We start from the raw sequence: 23,559 nt of genomic DNA, 5'->3' as shown, positions 1-23,559 counted from the left end.
TTGTTTTGTTTTCCCTGAATAGTCTGTTCTCTGCATAGTCTTCTAAGCTGCTTTCTTTTTTGCTTTGTTTTGTTCTTTTTAAATCTTGGAGGTTTTCTGCAAGGATTTGGTGATCTGCTTATCTTTGGATAGGAACACTTAAAAAAGCTGTGCTCATGGAATGGAACTCGTTGACCTTGCACTTTGTTTTGTGATGATCTGAGCACCTGGCAGAGATTTTGACAGCAGTACTGTTGTTTTCCTTAAGCTGCTCAGATTTTTAGAAGAGTCTTCTGATCGCTGGGCTCATAGAGTCTGGCCACCACTGAGGGAAGCTGTTGGTGTGGAGGACTTGATTGGCCTGGGCATTCAGGATGTGTGAGCTCACTTGGTCCACGTGTCTGGAATGTGATCATGCCCTCAACTTCTCTATAATACTTCACCCAGAAACTCCTTATTTTATTCCATCCAGAGAATAATCCAGATTTCTGGTGAGAAAAGAGCCATTGCTTTTGAGTGTAGAATTGGGAAGGGACTTTAGGATGCTTGGTGCTCCTCTAGTGGCTCCAACTGTGGATGCCTAGGGTCCTCATCTGCTTGCCACTCATTAAGTCTTGGTGCCATAAGTTGTTCGGTATCTTAGAGTTTCACAGTGTAAGTCAACTAACTGTATCTTCAAAGCATTGGTAGCTTAGCACCTGCTTCCTTAGATTTGCTACCAGTTGCCACTTGCCTTCTGCTCTTGTTCAGACACTGTGGTGCTTTCTCCCTTCCCCCATCTACTTCCCTGTGGGTGTATATTTGAAAATAAATAATCTTTACTCTAGACAGTGGGCTTTGGAAGGTCCTACATCAGTCAGCCATGTTAACTTGGAAGGCAAACATCAGTCAGCCAAGTCAGTTAACTTGGAGGCTTCTTTAGCCAGCTCAGAGCGCCTTGCTCGACAGGTCCCGCAGGCCATCTGACTTTGGAAGAAAGGTTCTATGGGAAGACAGACCAACACAGAAAGAAGAGCTGGAAGTACTGGTGACACAGGGAGCAGACAGGGTGTCCTCTGTAACTTCAGAGAGAGTATTTGTGTACAGACATCGTAAATACTAGGGTGCTGCGGAAAAACACTATTTTGAAACCAAAGAAAGAGCCTTAAAAATGAAAAAGGATGGGCTGGGGCTGTAGCCAGTGGTAAAGCACCAGCCTTGCATGAGGCACTGGGTTCGATCCTCAGCACCACCTAAAAATAAATAAAGTGAAGGCCTTGTGTCTCTATACAACTTAAAAAAAAAAAAATGAAAAAAAAAATTAGAAGGATGGCCAAAGTAATACTTCAATAAAAGAATTAAAAGATGAAGTTGAGAATATCTCAGAAAGCTGAGCCAAAGAGTAGAAATAGGTGTATCTCTGAAAGAAAGTTAGAATGGTGAGTGCAGGCCAGTATCAATAATAAGAATTAAAAAGAGAGGAGAAAACTTGGTAGAAGAAGAAATTGTAATAGAAATAATAATGTAGAAACATTCCTAAGAATTGAAGGACACGAGCTTCCAGATTGAAGGGGCTTACTTTGTGCACAGCCCCTTTAATACAGAACAATTCCACCAATCTCAAGTTAGTGGAATTTCAAAATATTAGAGTATACACTTATCTAACATCTATGAGGCCCTTGGTTCAGGCCCCAGCACCACACACAAAACAAAACAAAAGCCAGAAATAAACCTTTCTTAATAATAAACCTTTTTTCTGAAAGAAAAAGGCTAAAACATTTAAGTAAGATTAGAAATCAGAATGGTGTTAGCTTCTGAAACCCTTCAAAAGTAAGAGAAAAAGATTTTTTGATCTAGGATTCTATACCCTATCAGGGATGAGACATTTTTAGATAGGCAAGACACAGGGACTTAAATTTCTCCCATTTAGCCTCATTCAGCCCCGGGAGAATGTCTTCTACCAAACTGAGAGTAAAATCAAGAAAGAGGACAGTTGAGGAAACTTGAGGACCTGACTTGGGGGCATGGTCAAGACGAGTGTCAGGATGACAGCTGCACAATAGGTGAGGATGGTGACCCTGCAGACTGGGAGAAGGGCCTCCAAAAGGGAGTTCTGCTGGGGCCAACTAATCCTCATAGATATTTATATTTCATTAAGAAAAAAATTACATTAGGGATTGTTTCAGAGCAGCTTGAATAAATTTAGGAAAAGTTCATGATAGAAATTCATCATAGATAGAATTCATTATAGAAAACTGAGGGGAATAGAAAACTGAGGGGAAAAAAATAGAAAAAACTCAACTCCAGGCCAAACCAAATGAGAAAGTAAATGTATCACAGTGTTCTCTTAGCCTGAGCTGCAAATAGTATTTATATTGTCTTAATAATTATTGAAATTAATTTTGGAAAAAAAAATTATTTTGAGAGCATTGGGAAGGAAGGAAGGAAGAGAGATATGGCAGTGACTTCAGTCTTCACCTGTAACAGGAAGTTAATAGATGAGGTCTAAAATTCATAAATCAAGAAAGGAGAAGCCAAGGGCATGTTCTAAGGAGCTTGGAGACGGGAGAATGGTTCAACTAATGAATTAGAAGCAGCAGCCAGAGTGGTTGTCAGCGTGGTGTGGGAGGAAACTTTAGGACTGTACCAACTCTTTAAAACTATTACATTTCATTGAGTCTAAGGTGTCATTGAATGTATGATGTACTTATATTTTAGGTAAATCTGAGAAAAAAAATGCCAAATAATACACACCTGATCAAATTATAGCATTTAATTTCAGAGATATTAAAGTATGAAAAGTTCATTCTAGAATCAAGGAAATATAGTGATATATCACTTTAATTAAAATAAAACATTTAAATGTATTCCTTCTTTATTATGATTCTCATTTTCTTCTCCAAAATCAATCTTCTCATGTGTACATATGCATCCTGACTCACTCTCTCAGTTAATCACCTTGCAGGCATGCTGAGGGTTCATGAAAGGGAGTCCATGACAGCAGAGTTCAGGCAGTGAGAGCCCGAGGAGCGCCCGAAGATCCAGCCCTGTGGTGGGGAATAACTTGCTGTTGCGTAGGGAAGTGGCCTGGGTTCCTTATGTCCTGGACACTCTCATCTATGTTTAATACTACCTTTTCAACTTGTAAGATTTAAGGAGCATTCTGCAACCGTAGTGTGGAGTACACGTGAGCCCACAGAGCGCTCTTAGTGTTGTTAGCTTCTTCCTGTAAATTTTGGGACATAAAATGAGAATACCGGTTAGAGTTACCAAGTACTTGGAAACAGCTGTTATCCAGACTTTTGCCTCGACCATGACCGTAAATCAGGTCCCCAGTTTCCTGGAGTCCCCCTCCTCCTAGATTTTATCCTTGATTTCATAGAAGATATGTTGTCGTGCTCCCAGAGCAAGCTGAGAGCTACATGGGCCATAAATTTTGAGTCCTTGCCCATCTAAAAGTGTCTCATCCCTGATAGGCAACTTGGCTGGGTATAGATTTTCTAAATTATAAAGCAATGTTGTCTAAAAGAAAGAAAACTTATACTTGAACAGTATTGTATTTTAAATGTTCTGTTAATCATTAGGGCCCTTGTAGAACATCTGGCAAACACTGAAGAGTTGAAAGAGAAAAATGAATATCATCCATAACTCCAGTTCTTTCTTGTGTGCACTTTGCTAGGGATAGAACCCAGGGCCTTGAGAATGCTAAGCAAGCGTTCTATCAGTGATGTATAGTCCAGCCTCTGGTTTTTAAAGTTCAAATACTTAATGCTATCAGATCTGTTTTGGGGCATGTCTTTGAATAGCTTTGTGTCCTTTTTTTCATTTAAGATTATATTCTGAGCATTGTGTCATTTAAAATTTGAAGACTTGATTCTTAAACTTTAGTATAGCTTATAATTTATAGAAAATAAAATTAATCAATTACATTTTAACAAAAGTCAGTGACAATGAAGTACATTTCCATGGCCCCAGAAACTCCTGTGTACTCTTACCCATCCCTGGCAACCTCTCATCTGTTAAGCCTGCTTTTCATGGTGGTATGCTAACATTTCTGCTTTATAATATATTCCCTTGATTGTCCTTTGGCTTATTTCCCTTTTTCAAGCTGTGTTGAACAAAGCTGTACATCTTGGTGTCTGCCTGCTTCTGTGGGATGAAGTACTAGAAGTGAAACTGTGGCTCCATAAACAGGAGTCTCAGACAGTTCTTGAAATGCCCTCTCTTGTGGGAGTATCTCTATACTGTGTTTCTGGCCCAGGGATGGGTGAGAAGAGGCCCCAGTCTTATGGGAGACCCCAGGACAGCCTCTGCTGTCCTGTGCTTTTCCGCTCTCCCTGTGCCTTGGCTGCCTTTGCCCCTGGTGACTGTTCTTCATGGTTTATTATTTTGAGGCTGTGCCTAGTCTTTATTGATGAAATTTTTCTTTGAAATTAGCTTCTGTTAACTTTATGTAACCATTTTAAATAGGGAAGATATGGGTTGTAAGATGGACAGCTAGAATTTGGTGTTCTTGCACTGCTTTGTACTTGAGCCAGCCTGGTTCTGCATCATCCTTTGCCAACCATAATCCCCTGGCTGGCACTGAGCTGGCCCTCTTAAGTATTTGATGTAATTGAATGGAATGCCATTTGTTTTATTTTGACTTTCATTACGTTTTTTAGGTGGAAGAAATTAGAAACTCACGATGTTGTGATAGAGTGTGCCAAAATCTCTCTGGACCCTACGGAAGCCTCATATGAAGATGGCTATGCTGTGTCTCACCAGCTCTCTGCTCACTTCCCTCATCGCTCTGCTGATGTCACCACCAGCCCTTATGTTAACACACAGAATAGCTATGGTAAAAAGGGATGTTAGGACTTACCTGCTTTGCAGCTTTCTCTCTGGAAAGCCTTATGTATCTTTTGTTCTTTTCTTAGAGTAACACTTCACTTCCTAGGAACTTCTCCCCAAATGTTTTAAATTAGAGTTTACTTCCATTTTTTTCTAATTGGTTTCTCTTTCAAGTCCTTGATCTTCTTCCTGATAGCACTCCCACAAACTTGGTGGTGTGTCCTCAACATTAACAAAGAAAGAGTTCAAGTGCTTGGTTCTGAGTTCCACATAAGGAATCTCTCACTTTCCAGGCCCGTGGGGTGAGACCTGAGGGGCTGCAGCTCTGACACAGTATGAATGAGTCTGGACAGCTGAGAGCTGGATTCCCATTAAACACCTGGGCTTGATGTGTAGGCTGCACCCACTGAAGCTGCCAGCCAGAGTGCCTCTTTGTTATCCTAACCAAGCATCAGACCTCCCTGGACTTGCACTTCCATAGAGCATTTAAAGAATATTTTAAATGCTGTTACGTTGTCCCCAAGGATGTGGGGAAGCCCCTCAGAATTTTCAGATATGGAGCGTTGAGTATGATCAGATGGTCTAGAGGATTGTCATATTTTATTGGAATGACCTGAGGCCTCTTCCTCCCCGTGTTCTTCTTTGGTTTTAGGGAGTGCTACTTCTACCCCGTGCTCCTCTTCTCGGCTGATGTTGCTCAGTACGCCCGGGCAGCTACCTCAGACTCTGAGTTCCCCGTCGACACGGCTGTTACCTGAGCCACCCCAAGTATGGTGTCAAGCAGTGTGCCTGTTTCTCCCCTGCCTTCTGGTGAAGCTGATCATTTTGGTCAGAATTTAGTGTGCAGTTGGGAAGTTGTCATGCTCTACATTTCTGGAGACACATATAAAGACTCTTGACATAAGCAGAGAAGGTTACTGTTGCTATTTGGGCATCCCAGAGTCTAAATATGCAAAATGTAATTTGTGTCCTGATAGAGCTTTAACAAGATGCTTTTCCCAGTGAGGTTAAATTTAAACCACACATGGGTTGTAAGCCTTGTGGTGGACACAGTGTTCATTCACCATTGCTGACCGCCATGTTTACTTCCCAGGCTACTCTTTGGAGCCCATCTATGATTTGTGGTATGACCACTCCTCCGACGTCTCCTGGAAATGTCCCACCTGATTTGTCACACCCTTACAGTAAAGTCTTTGGTACAACTGGTATGTATGTCTCTCTTGTATTTGATTGGTTGGTTTGGGCTTGCCTTTTGTGATAGAGGAGCTTTCTCTTAGATCTCATAGTGAGTTTGGGGGCTTTTTGCAATAGTAAATTTTTTGACATTAACACAAACTTCTAGGGCTTTCAGATTAAGTGAAGTGAAATTAAAGAGAGAGATCTGGATCCTAGGAAGTCAACTGTAGTAGCTTCATTTGCAGCATTGGTTAGGCTGAGAAGAAAAAAACCAGTTTTCTAATAGTTGGACTCAATGTTGGCGTGTATTTTGCCCTTGTCTCTGAGCAGGTGGAAAAGGAACTCCTCTGGGAACCCCAGCAACCTCTCCTCCTCCAGCCCTACCCTGCCATTCAGATGACTATGTGCACATTTCACCCCCCCAGGCCACAGCTACACAACCCAGGAAGGTGCGTGCCAGCTTGTCCTCTGTCCCTCTGCCCAAACACAGTGACTCGGTTGTAAGCCTTGTTTTGTGAAGCCTAATTATGCCAGATAGAATTCCAACCCAGAGTGTGGTGGGTCTGAGCCCTGGGATCCTGAAGCCCTTCTCAGGAACTGAGTGGGTCCAGCCTGCTTTCGTGTTAATATTAGCTGTTCTTTGCCCTCCCTGCTGTGTGCGTTTGTACGATAGCACAAATTGAAGCAGGTTCCGAGCTGCCTAGTAGGCATTATTGTTTAAAAACAGGAAAGAAAAAAATAAAAAACTTATGAATATTCTACATTAAGCAGTAAAAGTTACTAATTTTAGTAAATCTGGGACCTTGAGAATATACACGTTTAATATTCTTTGCAACAAAATAGGAAACATGTACAAAGCATGTTTATGGCACACAGAGGACACTGGTGGCTTTGGGCCCTTGGGCAGTTGCTCCAGTTGGAGCTGCCCAAGCAGCTTTTCCTGTGGAGCACGAGCTTTATTAAAAGAATGGGTGACTGACAAGCTGATTCAGACTTGAATATTTGGCAGGCAGTTTCCTAAACAATGAACCAAGTCTGTCACTTCAAGAAAAACCACTGACATTTATGTTTGCCAGTGATAAAATTAACTTTCAAGGGAAAAATTAATCTGTGAAACTATATCTGCCATCATGACTTTCCCAAGACTTTTGTGATGAGATCAGAAAGTCTTGGGAAGCTTCATTAAAGTTTTTGATTCCTTAATATTATACAATAAGGGGCTGGGGTTGTGGCTCAGGGGTAGTGCACTTGCCTAGCATGCGTGATGCACTGGGTTCGATTCTCAGCACCACGTACACATAAATAAAGGTCCATCAATGATTAAAAAAGATTTTAAAAAATATATATACAATGAAGTGTTTTATCGCTTGGAAGAGTCGATAACTTGTTTTCTAAGTGTCTAGCCTATGATGTCGCAGAATCATACATAGGTAAAAGTGCTTTCAGAATACAAGGTAGACCAGTAGATTTTGACACAGTATGAAAAGCTAACTTCAGATTTCACATTGTAACTATAAAAACTAACACTTTTCAGATTTTAGTGTAGTAAGGTGATTATTGACAACTATATGACAGATCTGTAATATGTGTTTATTGTTTGCAACTATATATCTATGGGGCACCAGATTTTTTTCATGTACTTCAGCCAAAAATAATATTCTGCAGCAGATTTAATGTAGAAGTAGATATAAGAATCCAGCTGTCTTTCATTAAGCTAGATAATAGAGATTGCAGAAATGTAAAGTAGTTCTACTCTTGTTACTAAATTTATTGCTGTTTTGGGAAATTTCATTATTTTTCAAACAATATGTTATAGATGTGTTTGTTTTTTAATACTGGAGATTGAACTAGAAGGGCTTAACCACTGACCCACGTTCCCAGTCCTGTTTTTTATTTTAATTACTCAGCTGCTTAAGGCCTTGCTAAGTTGCCCAGGCTGGCCTTAAACTTGTGATCTTCCATTCTTGGCCTTCTGTGTTACTGGTATTACATGTGTGTGTGTTACCACACCCAACTAGATTAGTTATTTTTAAGTTAATAACATTTTAAAAAATTTCTCAGTTTCAATTTAATACAGTGACAGTTGGCAGATTTAACAATGTAAACAGAAGCTCTTGGAATTCTGTGTTTTTAAGAATATAAAAATAGATTGAAACCAAACTGTTTGAGAACCACTGGGCTAAACCTTAAACACCCTTCAGTGTGCTGGAGCATGTGTGCTTTCCCTGTATGATTAAATGATGCTGATTTTTTTAGGAGGAGAAAACAGATTCTTCAAGGCCGTGTCTGCACAGACAGCACCATCTTCCAAATGACAGAGGATTAGGTAAAATTCCCTGGGTAATGATAGACCTTGCTTCTTTCTTTGGATTGGTTTATACATGTTTAAAAGCAAAGTTAGGTAGAAACATTGACATTCTGGAACAGCAGAGAGCGCTGAAGGCTGGAGAATAACACAGTAGTGAATTCCAAAAGCCACCCTGTTAGAGTCAAAAAAGTATTTAAGCAATTGCCCTGAAATGCCACTAAGGGTTTTGAGCTGGTCACACTGCATGGTTTTAATCTGTTCCCAGGGACATTAAGACCTGAGGGTTGTGTTTTCTGTGGGGTTATTTTGGGTACCTTTAATTAGATGATTTAGAATACCTCAGCCTTCGGTAGCTCCAGGAGAGGCTCACCCCCAGCCTCCTCAGGTCTGCAGTCATATTATGGTGTAGTCCAGGCAGCTTTGCACTTGCAGGGATTAGTGTGGATCGTTGACTGGAGTTTTCTCTGGTTCTTTTCAGAAGAACTACCTGGCAACAAAGGTTCTGTTACTCTAAGTGATCTTCCAGGGTTTTTAGGTGATCTGGCCTCTGAGGAAGACAGTATTGAAAAAGACAAGGAAGAAGGTAACGTATGTGGAATTGCTGTGAGATGATGGAACTCAGCCCTCCTTCTGCCACAGAAGGTGATCTAGAGTCAACACTCACTGGCTTGTTTGGTTTTTCTTCTTCTGGGGTAAAAGGTGGGTGATTTATTCTAGGACCTATGCTAAGTAAAGCCATGCATGCCACTTTTTATGCCCCTTTATGTGGTACTAGGCAGCCCCTCTGGGTGGCTCTGGCACTGAACTGCATGGACTGGCCCCAGTTGAGTGTTTACCAGAGCTTCCCTTGTTTCCTGTCCTCCTTCAGCTGCAATATCTGAAGAACTTTCTGAGATCGCTACCGTGGAACCCGAGCCCATGGTTCCTCGAGGGGGCTTTGACTCTCCTTTCTACCGAGACAGTCTACCAGGTTCTCAGCGGAAGACACATTCAGCAGCCTCTGGGACTCAGGGATCTGGCATGAACCCTGAGCCTTTACACTCCTCTCTGGACAAGCTTGGGCCCGACACACCAAAGCAAGCCTTTACTCCCATAGACCTGCCCCGCAGTGGTGCCAACACCAGCCCCGCTGGGGACAGGGAGCGCCAGACTTCTCTGGAGACCAGTATCCTCACTCCCAGCCCTTGCAAAATTCCTCCTAGGAGGGGAGTGGGCTTTGGAAGTGGGCAGCCTCCCCCATATGATCATCTCTTTGAGGTGGCCTTGCCAAAGACTGCCTGTCATTTTGTCAGCAAAAAGACCGAGGAGCTGTTAAAGAAAGCAAAAGGAAACCCTGAAGAAGACTATGTGCCCTCTACCTCCCCAATGGAAGTACTGGATAGGTTGATACAGCAGGGAGCAGATGCACACGGCAAGGAGCTCAGCAAGTAAGTTGAAACTGCCAGCAGGTTAGAGACACGGGAAGCACGAGGGAGTGGGGAGTCACACTTCCCTGCCACTGGAGGCAGCTGCTCTGCTGTGTCCACCAGATCTTCCAGGCTCTTGCCTTCTCCAGGTGTGCCTTCTCCACCTCACAAGTGTTTTTATATATGGGCCATATTGTGCCAATCTTCTGTGAGGATACTCAAATACTTTCACATTTGCTGTCTGAAAATTTGAGGTTAAAAATGAGGTTGTGGTATCTCAAAAAATGTAGGTCTATATGTTGCAGTTCTTCCCTCTCTAATTGCAGATTATTGTTTTTTCTGTTTGGGTAGCACAGTTCATTAGATAGGGAAAATACAAGTTCAGATGGCCTGCTGCCTGCCCGCCAGAGGCACACCAGGGATCTTAGAAAGAAATCTGCAAGGCTGCCTCAGTCTTCCTTCCATTACCCGCCTCAGAGGATGTCTGAGAAAGGGATAAGGGAATAACCTGTCCAGAGTTAGAATCCTCTGCCATTTTTAAACAGGTTCTTGGGGAATGTTATTTTTTTATCTTTCTTCTGGGTAATATCCTAAAGGGGAATTCAATGGGAATTGTAAATTTTTTTAAGTTTTTTTTTGGTGCTGGGAATTAAACCCAGGGGTGCTTAACCATTGAGCCACATCCTCAGCCCTTTTTTATATTTTATTTAGAGACAGGGTCTCACTGAGTTGCTTAGGGCTCCCTGAGTTTCTGAGGCTGTCTTTGAACTCAAAATCCCTTCTGCCTCAGCCTCAGCCTCGAGCTTCTGGGATTACAGGCATGTGCCACTGCTCCAAGTAGGATTATAATCTTAAACTTTCTCTCTAAATGACATTTGGTTAATAGGCTCAGAGAACTGACCTGCTTTTTTCTTGAACTTGGGCAATGGTAGCTTCTCAGAGGAAAATTACTCACATATATCTCCATGGAGAGGAATGAAAGTAGCCTCCAGGTTCTGCTGCCTAGCGTCCTGGGAGAGCTGACCTAAGGTAGACCCCACACCTGAGCAGAGGAGCCAAGTCAGAGTTGGGCTCCCCTCCTTAGACCTGGTACTGCCAGCAGCTGCCTGCCCATTCCATCTGCTGAGCCCTCTCCAACCCCATACAGACTTGCTGCTTAAGACTTTCTTTGTAGATTCTCACCACAAGGAAGTGATCTAACCTTGCTGCAGTTAAATTCCAGATATGTTTTTTCTGTTAGATAAGTAACTTGGTTATTCCAAAACTTTCTTCCTAGGTCGTCCTTACCCAGCAAGTCTATCGATTGGACCCACTTTGGAGGTAAAGTTATTACTTTAGCATGACATCCAGCCCCCTTGGTTCCTGCTTTCTTGTCACCTGTGAAGGAGGTGCCTTTTAGGAGCCATCTCCCCTTGGTACTGCTTCAGCCAGCCTCTCTGCTTGGCAAAAGAGAATCTCAAGTGTTCCCAAGTCAGTATTTCCTGCTTTTGAAAAGTGGCAAATACCATGTCCTTGGGAATAGAAGTGCAGAAAGTGCCTCAGGCCAGGCTTTGCTAAGAAGGTCCAAGTGAAGTAAATGGTGGCGGCGGTGGTGGTGGTGGTGGGGTTCTCCAGGGGAGAGCATAGCAGGGAAGGAGCGCCCTGCAGAGAGGGAGGTGGAAACATCTTCATGTGATCTGATCCCATTTGTGGGGAAAAGAAAGCTCTCAAAGATGCCCCTCCAGCTAGTACAGCCTTTGCATTTCTTTCTAGGGTGGACAGGTAGAAAAATACTTTGCCTCTTTCCTAAGAGTGGCTGTTACTGAGGACCAGGTGGTCACTGCAGAATGCTTTGTCTTTGAGAGAAGCCTGTTTCTGAGCTAACCCACCTTGGAGGGACTTGATAGAGCCAGGTGTAAAAGGCCACTTCCCTTTGCTTTAAAACCAGGTTCCCCTCCTTCAGATGAGATCCGCACCCTCCGAGACCAGTTGCTATTACTGCACAACCAGTTACTCTACGAGCGCTTTAAGAGGCAGCAGCATGCTCTCCGCAACAGGAGGCTGCTGCGCAAGGTGATCAGAGCTGCCGCTCTGGAGGAACACAATGCTGCCATGGTGAGAAGGCGGGGCTGGGGCTGGGGGTGCCACCAGCAGCCGCCAAGTTGTCCTCAGTCCCAGCCCTGTCACTGGGAAGGCTGGGGCCAGGTCCCTTAGTCTCTGAGGTTCAGTCATGAATGGCTAGATCTCAGAATTCCCTCAAGTTTTCAGAATTCATGGCGACAAGTGACTTCTTGTGTTTGCTTGTAGTTGGTAATTGGCTGTGGTAATATAAAGGGTCAAATGATTATTTCTTCAGATGTGAAACCAATTCCCCTTCTGCTGTCTGATGTGGGTGTAAAGCCAGTGAGACCTGGAGTTTTGAGGGTTGAGTCTGCCAGTTACCACCTTAGAGAAGTACTTGGGCCTCTTGAAGCCTTGCTACATGTATGCATTCCATAACTAAGAAATAATAGTAGCTGCATCTACTTTTTTAAGTTGTGATGGTTAAAAGAAATTTCAGTAAACACTTTCCTTGTGTTGGGCACACTCATGTGTAAGTGCCAGGTAAGTGTTCAGCACTTTAGTGAATTTAGTACTGTGCATTAGAGGTCTGAGGCCATTGTTGGTTGTTCAGACCTGTTTGTGGGAAGTTTGTGTCGATGCAGATCCCTGGGAAAAATTTCTTACGCAACTTACAATCCATTTGCTAATGTGAAATTTGAAAAATCTTCACCTAAAGCCAAGTATGGCAGTAGTGGACCCCCAGACTCTTAAGTCTGCTATTACAGATCCAGAGTAGGCACAGCTGTTGAGCATGTTTGCAGCCTGTGTTAAACTCGAGAAGTGCTGCCCGGGTTGGACGGCAGTTAAAATGATGACATCTTTTATCTCTGCTAGAAAGATCAGTTGAAGTTACAAGAGAAAGACATCCAGATATGGAAGATGAGTCTGCAGAAAGAACAAGACAGATACAGTCAGCTTCAGGAACAGCGTGACACCGTGGTAACCCAGCTCCACAGTCAGATCAGACAGCTGCAACATGACCGAGAAGAATTCTACAACCAGAGCCAGGAGTTGCAGGTATAAACTGAAACACCAGCAGAGTCAACATAACTAGAGGTTGGTGGAAGTATTTCTTGATTGTTGTTACCTGGTTCAGCTTAATGGAGATGGATGCTTTGCTCTCTGGAGTCATGACAGGTAGATTTCATATCAGGCAGCTCTTACTGAGGGCAGAGGTTCCTTCCTTAGTGTCCTGATCCTCTAGCCCAAAGAAACACTTGTCAGGACCACTCATTAAGTAGCGCTAACCAACTCAGTGAGTATTGATGGCCTAATGATTTAAGAGCTCTTTGAAAATAATATACATGCATTTTAAAATGTTGTAAATTTCTGTTTTAAATAACTAATTACAAAGGTCATGTCCGCTTCTTGGCACCATGCAGCATCTGGACCTTGGAATCTGAGGGGACAGTGACACCTCATTTCCTGTTTCATGTTGTTTCTGAGGGTGCTTTTTATTATAGCAACCACCAAAAGCCCAGCTTTGCAGAGACAGGGCATCATCTGTAGGGGATAGCACCATCTGAGGCTCAGTGTTGACCACCTCCAGCTAGTTAGTACTTCATACAATGTCCCACAGATGTCACTGCGTTTCCCTCAAAAAGGAAACCATTGATGCAGCATGTGGTGTGCTCGCTGTGCAGCCCCAGGGCTCTTTGCCACACAGTTTGGGAACTGCCAAATCTAAGGTTTTTTGTTTTTCCTATTCAGATCAACTGTGACTTACTTTTTTAAAACTTAAGTCAAATGCTGATGGCCAAAAACCAGGAGACCAGCCAAGGAGCTGGTTCTGCCTGGCCTGCCTGTGTCACTGTAACTCCAGGCTGGTCTCTTTGTGCAGACGAAGCTCGAGGACTGCAGGAACATGATTGCAGAACTGCGCGTGCAGCTGAAGAAGGCCAACAACAAGGTGTGCCACACTGAGCTGCTGCTCAGCCAGGTCTCCCAGAAGGTAAGGAACAAGGTAGACCTGTGAAACTGTCTGCCAGCCCTCTTCCTCCAGGTGGGACAGACTCGGATTCACTGCTTGAGAGTCTTTGACAGGCATTGGACCAGGAGCAGTTCTGTCCCTCTCCACCTTCCAGGGGACATCTGGCAATGTTTGGACACATTTTTTGTGCTACTGTTAGTGTATAGAGGCCGGGTGCTGCTGGGTATCCTCCATGGCATGGACAACCCTGCATCTCAAAGAGAGTAGCCACTAAGCCCTGGGCTACCCCACAAACGTGGAACCCTTTCTCAGTACTTTCTTTACTTAAATGTAAACCACACTAGGGAATTTGGTGAGCTCTCAGTGTATTGTTCACTCAAGAACAGACAAGTTTCCAGGGTCTTTGTCCCACAGACCTACTGGCCCTGTCCTACTGGTCGTGTGTCAGGCCGCCTGCTCCTGGTATCCTGTGGGCAACCAACTTTGCTGTAATGTGTTTGTGATTCTTCTCCTTTCCGTAGCATAATTTTTAAGTGTGTTTCCATCCATTTTGGTGACCTTGGCTGCCTTCCTCCCCACCAACCGTGATGCCAGGAACTGGTCCCTTGTGTGCCATCCAGTTGCTGGTTTGTGTTGTCAGATATTTTTTACTTTGCTTGCTTATGTGTTTTGGTTAGCTGTCAAATAGCGAGTCGGTCCAGCAGCAGATGGAGTTCTTGAACAGGCAGCTGTTGGTGCTCGGGGAGGTCAACGAACTGTACTTGGAACAACTGCAGAACAAGCACTCAGACACCACCAAGGTATGCGGAGCCAAACTTTACTTGGAAAAGCTCTTTGGACCCAGGCAGCTATCCATCCTAAGAGTTCTCCCCTTCCTCACCCCGGCCTAGCAGTGTGGCACTGCCCAGCCATCCTGTGATGGTTTTAAAATGGAGTAACTGTAAGTGAAAGCACCTGAGGGAATTGCCGAGGAGGGTGTGAGGGTGTGGTCCTCTTCTCCCCCTGTTCCTTTGCAGAGAGAAGGAGAGAGAAGAGGGTGAGAAATGGTTCTGTTGCACACACCTCTCATGACTGTGGGTGTGTACTGGTGTGCACCCATGTGCATGCCATCTTTTCTTTTCATGTTGAATTTGATTTCTGAGATGGTGGTTCAGTCCTAGCAACAAGGCAGGCAACAGGATGATCTGATATTAATTAGTGCCTCCACAGTGACGTCCAGGCAGTTTTATGTCACTTTATAAATAGCCTCGGGTGATGTTGGTGAATGTGTTGAGAATAGAATTTTAATAGCAAATGCTCAGATGCTTTCTGTCACCAGCTTCTCCATCACATGTGGGCCTCCTCTTTAGTATTTCTTGGGCTTGTGCTTTGTAGAGTCTTTTTTGACCACATGTACAGAGTAGCCTTGAGTTGGAGACATGTAATTTTCATAGTAGTTTTTCCTTATTTCAGCTCCTCTTAGCCTCAGATTTAGACTCCCTCTGGAAGAATGTTAAGTGTAAAACTTTCTCTAGAAGCCAACTATCACTTCTTTTGGAGGTACAGTGGCTTTGGGAGAAGAAAGTTTGGGGAACAGGCCTAAAAGAACCTCTAAAAGAACTGGCCAAAGTATGTTTTTGATGCCTCTCCAGAAGAGTGTAGATGGGCACAGCAGTCTTCGACTCTTTGGGACCTGGAGCAGCTACCTACCATTTTGGGACCCATTGCATTTCCTAAAATGGATAATGATCCTAAATTGTACTAGTCAGGATGCCTTCCCTTGTAAACCACACAAAAACAAGTTAATCTGGTTTACCAGAAGGAATTTATTGCCCACTTGACATGAAGTTCCAGGCTGGTAAGTTCTAGGTTGGCCAAGTTGGCGATTCTGGCACATCAGGAGCCTGGCTCTTTCCATCTTTCTGCATAGCTGGGCTTTCGTATCACCTTTGCCTTCTAACTAGCTGCACTCATGGTTTCACAGACACAGATGTCCAGGGGAGACACCACCATGTTCTGAGGAGGAGAGTGTCTCTTCTATAGTGTTTTCAGAAATCTTTCTTAGAAACCCTGTACCATACTCCCTGTTGCCCTTGTTGGCCAGGATTGAGTCATGCACTCAATACTGCCCTGGCATTGCCTTGAGCTGGCCAGGATTTGCCTCTGAGCCAGGGACTGGGGTTGTTCCCATTCAGGGCAGTGAAGGAAGAGGGCAGCTGTCTGAGTCAGGTGGGGAATGGCTGCTCGGGCTGCTGAAGCCTACTGAGGTGAGCGTGCATGGACTTTACTCATCAGAAATCTCATGATTATCCATAAATAAGTACATTTGTTCCTTGGGATCCATGGGAGATTGGTTCCAGGGTCCCCATAGAGACCAAAACCTGCAGATACTCAGGCTTGGTGTCTGTGTATAACCCATGCACATCATCTCTAGATCATTTACAATATATGATATAGTGTAAATACTCTATAAATAGTTGTCAAACTAATTGTTTAGGGGATAATGACAAGAAAAAGTCCATATGTGTTCAGTACAGACACTCTGTTTTTTTTTTTTTTGACATTTTCAGTTTGTGTCTGGTTGAACGCATGGTTGCAGAAGGCTGACTGTGCCATCGTTTTTGACAAAAGTCAGCTGTGTTCCCCTAGCCTGTGCTGAAGGTCTGTGCCCTTCAGTGCGGCTGGAAGATAGCTGCTTTGGGGCTTTGGTCTGTTGCACTCTGCACCCTGGAAGGTTGGCCTGCTGGACTTCTCTGAGGCTGACTTCACGAGCATTTATGTCCTTGCCCTTAGTTTAAAACAGGTTTTGTGTACTCTTCACTGTCACAGTAAACACACACAAACGTTACACAGGCTTTAGAAAGCATCTTTTCTGCTTTCTCCCTGGGGCCAGAGCAGCTAACTCAGGGGTATAGCTGCAGGCAGGTCACCCACACAGCATCATCAGGAAGTGTGGTCAGGAGACCCAGCTTGCTGTGCTGCTCCACGTGAGCAGAATTGCCCTGCTGGTGTTGCCTTCTCCAGCTTGCCTGGGTGGGAAGGTAGAAAAACAAAAGAAAGTAAATGGCTGTGTGCTCCTCACCTGAAATCACACTGTGAATATTGGCATATTTCACTTGGTGTGTTTGAACATGTATTTTGCATGGTTGGGGGTACTGTTCACCACAGAGGTTTATAGTGTGCATTGGTATTTTTGTCCTGATACAGTACTCTTTCTAAAAACAGATACAAAATGTATTTTGCTTAACTGCCTTCCTGACATTTACTTCCCTGAGTTTACTATGTTTCCAGTTTCTTACTCTTATAAAATAGCTGTGGTGATTATTTTTGTATAAAATGTGTATTCTTGTTCAAATGATTTCCTGAGGAAAAAATTTCAAGAAAGGGTTGCTAAGTTGATCCTAGCCAGCTTACTTTTCAGAAAGTTGTACTCGGTTGTATTTCTATTAGTATACTAAAGCACCTTCTCAAAATGGATAAGACTTGTTCATTTTCTATAACTCCAGTCCCTTTTTTTAGGAAGTGGAAATGATGAAAACTGCCTATCGGAAGGAACTAGAAAAAAACAGAAGCCACGTTCTCCAGCAGAATCAGAGACTTGATACCTCCCAGAAACGGATTTTGGAACTGGAATCTCATTTGGCCAAGAAAGACCACCTTCTTCTGGAACAGAAGAAATATTTGGAGGATGTCAAGGCCCAGGCAAGGTACCTCATAGGAAGGGTTAGGGCGAGTGTGGCTCCTTATTAAGGGGAGTCTTCCATATTCCAGGTGGGTCTGTGTCTTTCAGAAGACAGCTAGAGGCTGCAGAGAGCAGATATGAGGCTCAAAAAAAGATCACCCGAGTGTTTGAGTTGGAGATCTTAGACTTGTATGGCAGGTTGGAAAAGGATGGTCTCCTGAAAAAACTTGAAGAGGAAAAGGCAGAAGCAGCTGAAGCAGCGGAAGAAAGGTAGGAGGAAAGAATTGTATCCTGGCCTTGCCATGAAGCTGCCTCTAGCAGGCAGTGCTGCAGAGCATTGGCAGTAGCAGTTACAGCTGGTTGGACAGGGCTCAGAGAGCCACCCTGACTTGCCTTTTCTCACAGTGCCATTGATCTCCCACCTTCCTGGCTTGAGTCCCTATCTGCCGTTTGTGTTGCAGATTGCCACCCAGAATCCCTGGTTGTGACTTAGGTTTCCCTTTGAGATCTCTTGTTTGGGTCTGCTGTTTTAAGACAGCAGGCCATCAGGGTTCATATTCAGTGGGAGTAATTCCACATCTCCCAAATGTGGATGACACAGTCACCAACTCCTTTTTTCCTCCCTGGATTTCTTACAGGCTTGACTGTTGTAATGATGGCTGCCCGGATTCCATGGTAGGGCACAATGAAGAGGCATCTGGCCACAATGGAGAGACCAAGACTCCCAGGCCTGGCAGTACCCGGGGCAGTAGTGGAGGTAGAGGAGCAGGAGGCAGCAGCAGCAGTAGCAGTGAGCTTTCTACCCCGGAGAAACCCCCAAGCCAGAGGGCAGGCCCATTCAGCAGCCGGTGGGAAACTGCCATGGGTGAGCCCTCCACCAGCATCCCCACGACTGTTGGCTCTCTCCCCAGTTCCAAAAGTTTCCTGGGCATGAAGGCCCGGGAGTTATTTCGTAATAAGAGTGAGAGCCAGTGTGATGAGGACGGCATGACCATCAGTAGCCTTTGTGAGACCCTAAAGACAGAACTGGGGAAAGACTTGGGCTTGGAAGCCATGACTCCCTTGAACCTAGACAGCCCGCATCCATCTCCCCCAAACCCAGACAGTGTTGGACAGCTTCGCATCATGGACTACAATGAGACTCATCACGAACACAGCTAAGGAGAGTCAGTCAGTGTTAACTTGCGTCTTGTTGGCATAGAACAGGAGGTGCGAATGCTTTCCTGTTTCCAGGGTCTGGGTGGCTGCTCACGTGGTGGGAGTGGGACGGAGGTCCTTTTGACGCCTGACTGAATGCACAACGGTTTTCGGATCTGGCCTTGAAATGCCTCTTAGCCTTCCCCTTGACCCTCTCTGATTCACCCAGCAGTCTGTACTAATGGAGGGCCATTTTGCGTTCCTCAGTAGCTTTATTTTCCTTCCTTTTCCCCCAAATGGTTGCATCCTTTGAACCTGTGCAATATGAGGCCAAATTTCATCTTTGAGTCTAACACACCACTCTCTGCTTTCCTGAAGTCAGATAACTGGGCGGCCCTTGGTTAGACTAGGCAGTTGGCGGCATTGCAGGTAAGTTTGGTTTTGTCCCTTCCAGGAAGACGTACCTTGCAAAGCTGATTGACTTCACGGGAAAGCTCTTATGGGAGACTTCTCACTGCTTTTTGGTTCTGAGGTTCGGCATCTAAAATAGCAGATCTAGAAAAACATGGTTCATTCACCCTTCCATTCTTTTGGCGGTTCTGATAAGCTTCCTAGAAAGTTCTGCTTAGACAAATGCCCGTTTCCAAAGTCTGGTTGGCGCTGTGGAGGCTCTGCTTCCTCACCCTTTGGGAAAGTTCTTGTCCCTCTTTCCCCACTACCTCTTATTTATTTGATGTTTGCTTGAATGGTGGCACCCCACTGACCCAGGCTGGCATGTGGCTGATAAGCTTGTTCTCTGTGGGTGCAAGGAGAGGTCCCAGGGAGAGGTTGCTGGAAGCTCAGGTGTGTGGAGCTGCACCTCTGGGCTGGTCTTGCCAGCTGAGCTATTGGTTCAGCCCTGGGTCTGGTGGCCCTCACCCCCACCCCCGAGCTCATTCATGTCTCTTGTTTGCTGGCTACTTGGTAATACTGCAGCAGAGAGGCTCTGGAGATCCAGAGAGTTTTCTTCACAGCTTACGTGACATTTCTTGGGCTGTGGGGTTGCCACACTACTGTAGGTTCCAGGCCACCACAAAGGTAGCAGCTTTTTCACACAAATTCTAACTTTCAGGGCCAGCTCTCCTGGGAGCTTGATATTGTCACCCTCTCCAGATTAGGAATGACAGAGCAACATAGAGTTGAGTCTGGCAGGGTGGTGTTGGAGGCGGCCTGCCTGTACCAACTGGGCTGCCTGCAGGTGCTCATGAGGGCCATACAAGTCAGAGCGCCAGCAGTGCCGAGCATCCAGGCTCAATAAGTGCTTCTGAAGAAGTGCTAGACGCCTAAGGATCATTCCTGGCGTCCCAGTCCAGGTAGGAGATACTTGGCAGGAAGGAGCCAGTGAACTTGGTATTTCTGTTTCTGTTCTTTCCATGAAAAGAATATAAGGGTTCAGTCGTGAAGAAATTAAACTGTAATGGTACGAAATCTCACGGCATGTGAAAATTTCCAGCACGTGAGGGTGAAAGTCTTTTTGTTAGTAGTAAATATTCTAGCATCCCTAACTAAAGAGAACTAGGCAGAGACTCCATGTCACCATGGCAATACTGGCCAAAGACCTGCTGGGAACAGGGTTTCTGGTGTAACTGATTGACCTCAGCCACAGAAGGGCATGCCCTGACTGCTAGCCGCCCCGCAGAGGCCAGCCCTCAGCACTGGTTGTCCAGTGTGGAGTCCTGGGGGATTCCACACTTCTGATTCTGCTTTGTCCAAAGGAAAGCTTAAAATCCAATATATTCTGGTTTCCTTGTTCCATTGTATACAAGGACAACATGAACAAGTTTAAAAAGGGCAGGAAGATGTTACAGGTTAACTGTTTGCAGTGCTTTCTCCTTCCCATGCCCACTAAATCTGTGCCACAAAACAAAGATACCAGGCACTTAATTCGCAGCCTTTCCTTACCTGGCACCGGAAAGGAGGCCTGTGTAAGAAGGGAAAGAACGTTATATGGATTGTAAAATGTAGGGAAGGAAAGAGGCAGTTGACCAAGGTGTGGCTGAAGGCTCCAAGTTTCTGTGCCAGGCCATCGGCCATTCCTCCAGCCTAGGTTCCATCTCCCAGCTTTATAGCCCAGGTGGACCCCAGTGCTCTGGCTTGGGCCCCTGTGAGTTCTAGGAGGCCGCTCTATATGGGTTTCACACATATAGAGATGGGAGATTGAGTCCTGGGGTCCTGGTGAAGTTACCCAGCCTGAAAACTTGGGCTTTGGTGTTGCAAAGGGCTCCAAATTTAGTTCAAGACTTGCTTTTGTTTTGAAAGTAGTGAACTTGCCAAGGGTTCAAGTGGGTCACTTGATGATACCTCAAGCAGTTTAACGATGAAAGGCAATAGGGAGAGGAACTCCTGAGGGGCTGCTGAGGCCTAAGGAAAGGCATTGGAATGATGAGCGCGCTCGGGAGAGCCTGTCTCGTCACTGACTGAGCTCCTGGTATCTGGGACTGGGTGGCTCCTTCCGGAAATCACTGTGAGCGATGCTGACAACCAGTACACATAACTCGAACTCCTTCCTGACCCCAACCAGCCCTGCACCAGCCCTGAGCAGCCCAGAACCTGCATCTCATGCAGAGTGGAATCTGTTTAAAAAGGAATCCTGTGCTATTATTTGGGGATGGGGGAGGCAAGAGGAGCAGTAGGAAAGGGCAGAGAAAAATGAGCTCCTGAACCCACTACTGTAAATAAGCAAACACATCTCTGAAAGAACCTTCATGGGTTTTTAAAAGCTTGTGACAGGGCTCTATCATAAAGTCTGCAAAAATTGGTACTGTGGGATTCAGAGAAATAATGTGTTTATGACTATCAAGAAACCAACTGAAACCCAGAGGTAGGAGGTTGGGGTCTGTTCTTAGCTGGAGAGGTTTTAAGAGGTGTCATTAGAGGTGAGTGCTGAGAGCAGCATCACTGAGGCAGGTGGGCACATAGTAATCTGTTCAGGCTTGCCAACAGTGTTTTTGGAAAGACTGCCTGACCTTTGGGAATAGCTGCAGAGAGTTCCTACTGTCTGTGATGTACTTAAGGGAAACAGCTCACACTCTTAGAAGGTATACTGCCGTAACCCAAAAGAAAGCCCAAGAAGCCACTAACAATTAAAAACAGCCTCCCCCACCCCACCTCATTGCTGCTGTGGCCAGAGGACAGCACCTCCTTGGGCAAAAGCAGGACAGTGGGCCCACATACTAGGCTCTCCCTTCTGTTGCCATTTGCAACAGAATGTGTAGTTTCCAGCTCTTTTTTGTCCAGAAAGATAAAACTTCAGCAGTTGTTTAGAGGGTGCATGCCTGGTCATGGGATGCAAGAATCTGTGAGCTGGACCATAGAGCTTAGACGGGCATTAAGGAAAGAAAACTGGTTACTTGTTTTTGTGTAGACAACAGAAGCGTGTTGTGAGTGGCCAATGGTAATTTCCACCAAATACTAGAACCTACCACTTGAAGCCAGCAAGAACTGAAGAGTAAAGAAAGTCCATGAGGAAGCATGGGCAAGTGTGGGCAAGCGGAGGAGGATTTGGGGCCCGGCAAGGTCAGGCCCACGCTGCAGTGCAGGCGGAGAGCTGTCTGCCCTTGCAAGGACTCTCCCGGCGTGGTCCCAGGAGCAGCTCAGGTCCACTCAGGAGGGTCTGCCTTGCAGGGGAGCCAGTTACCATGTGTGCAGTGACCAGAGCACACTGGGCACCTGCTGTGGCTTCACTCTTGGAGGCATATGCTGTAGAACTGACTTACAGAAAGTGTTAGAGAACGTGTTCAGTCTGAGGGTGTTCGTTTGTCTGTTTACATCCTGAGTGGTGACGCGTGCCCACTCCTCCCAGCAGATCACTGCAAAGTCATTAATTGCACTTGATTTAGCTTCTTTCTGTAGCCAAAAGAGAAGTTTAGGTCAGGAACTAGCTCCTAGGCTGCTGCTGAGACCCTTGTTCCCAGGCAGTTCCTTTCCCTATCCGCGACTCCCTCATGTGCCCAGGGAAGCTGTTTCCACACCATCCTGCCACCTGTGCATGCTCACTTGAAAGATTGTTGGCAGATGCAAAGGAAACCCCAGCTGCTTTTGGTGTTCATTTAAATGAGTTCATGAGGGCCGAGGAGCTTTGTGCCGCTGCCCAGTGCCACCACACTAGCCACCCTTTGGGATAAGCTGGCTGGTTTAGTCATTGGAATAGGTTTTTTGGAGCAGAACTTAGGAGCTCAAGGACCCCAAAACACCCCCCCCCCACCCATCGTCCCCGCCCCACCTGGTGCAGTGTTTGGGCAGGAGGGTGCACCCAGGCTCTGCGCAGCACATACTCTGGCTGATCAGAGGCAGCCAAGCATTTTGCACTAGGAAGAATCAGTGATCGATCTTCAGAAGACTTCTATGGACCAGTTACATTACGGAGGAACAGATTTTGCTAAGACGTAATCTAGTTTTATAACTCAATCATGGATGAACCATATGAGGCTAACTTGCAGTTTAAAGGGGTCCCATGAATGAAAATAATCTGATTTTTTTAACTGACTGCTTTTAGTTAAATGCAAGAAAGTCCCCTCATCAAAAGGTTTAAACTTTCCCACCTTGATCTTAAAAGCATGTCAAAACAATCCATATCAGATGCCATAAACATGAACTGCAAGAGAACATGGTACAATCTCAGTGAATGGGAATTGGAATCAAAAGGGTTTGCTGTCCTTCTTAGAATGTTCTAAAATGTCAAGGCAGTTGCTTGTGTTTAACTGTGAACAAATAAAAATTTATTGTTTTGCACTACTCTGCTGTGTGACATGGAGTGACTTACACTGGCCTTGGACTTAAAGTAGGGAACTCTTCAAAGATGCAGAAGCCTTGGGTCTGGAGTGGTTACCGTGGGTGGCTACAGGAGGGCACCCAAATATTGGTCTGGCTTTAGGCTTTAGTCTCTGTTAAGCACCTTTGTGTTCTGGAAGATTTTCTTCACTGATAACTTACCTGCCTTAAATCTTTGGTCTTTCCCAAAGAGTGGCATGGTGTGCTTGTGTCAAGGGTTGAGTCATGTCTACCGGAGAAGCCCTGAGAGCCAGGGGCT

General features: G+C 45.1%; 1 protein-coding gene across 5 annotated transcripts in view; it reads left to right on the top strand.

The window, feature by feature from the left end:
• The window catches only part of Tsc1 (TSC complex subunit 1), a 55,113-nt gene extending 31,860 nt beyond the window's left edge, over positions 1-23,253 (top strand). For all 5 annotated transcript variants that reach the window (XM_026395598.2, XM_026395599.2, XM_026395597.2 and 2 more), the window contains 15 exons: positions 4,623-4,798; positions 5,444-5,559; positions 5,885-5,996; positions 6,298-6,416; positions 8,224-8,293; positions 8,754-8,858; positions 9,144-9,702; positions 10,958-11,001; positions 11,609-11,775; positions 12,598-12,780; positions 13,604-13,714; positions 14,371-14,493; positions 17,192-17,379; positions 17,463-17,624; positions 17,993-23,253. In XM_026395598.2, the coding sequence (XP_026251383.1) occupies positions 4,623-4,798; positions 5,444-5,559; positions 5,885-5,996; positions 6,298-6,416; positions 8,224-8,293; positions 8,754-8,858; positions 9,144-9,702; positions 10,958-11,001; positions 11,609-11,775; positions 12,598-12,780; positions 13,604-13,714; positions 14,371-14,493; positions 17,192-17,379; positions 17,463-17,624; positions 17,993-18,515 (2,758 nt within the window). In that variant the 3' untranslated portion in view covers positions 18,516-23,253. The remainder of the gene's footprint in view (positions 1-4,622; positions 4,799-5,443; positions 5,560-5,884; positions 5,997-6,297; positions 6,417-8,223; positions 8,294-8,753; positions 8,859-9,143; positions 9,703-10,957; positions 11,002-11,608; positions 11,776-12,597; positions 12,781-13,603; positions 13,715-14,370; positions 14,494-17,191; positions 17,380-17,462; positions 17,625-17,992) is intronic.
• Positions 23,254-23,559: the final 306 nt, after the last annotated feature.

Source organism: Urocitellus parryii, chromosome 4 (assembly GCF_045843805.1).
Source record: "Urocitellus parryii isolate mUroPar1 chromosome 4, mUroPar1.hap1, whole genome shotgun sequence".
Lineage (NCBI taxonomy): Eukaryota > Metazoa > Chordata > Mammalia > Rodentia > Sciuridae > Urocitellus > Urocitellus parryii.
This window is presented reverse-complemented; position numbering and strand designations above follow the sequence as displayed.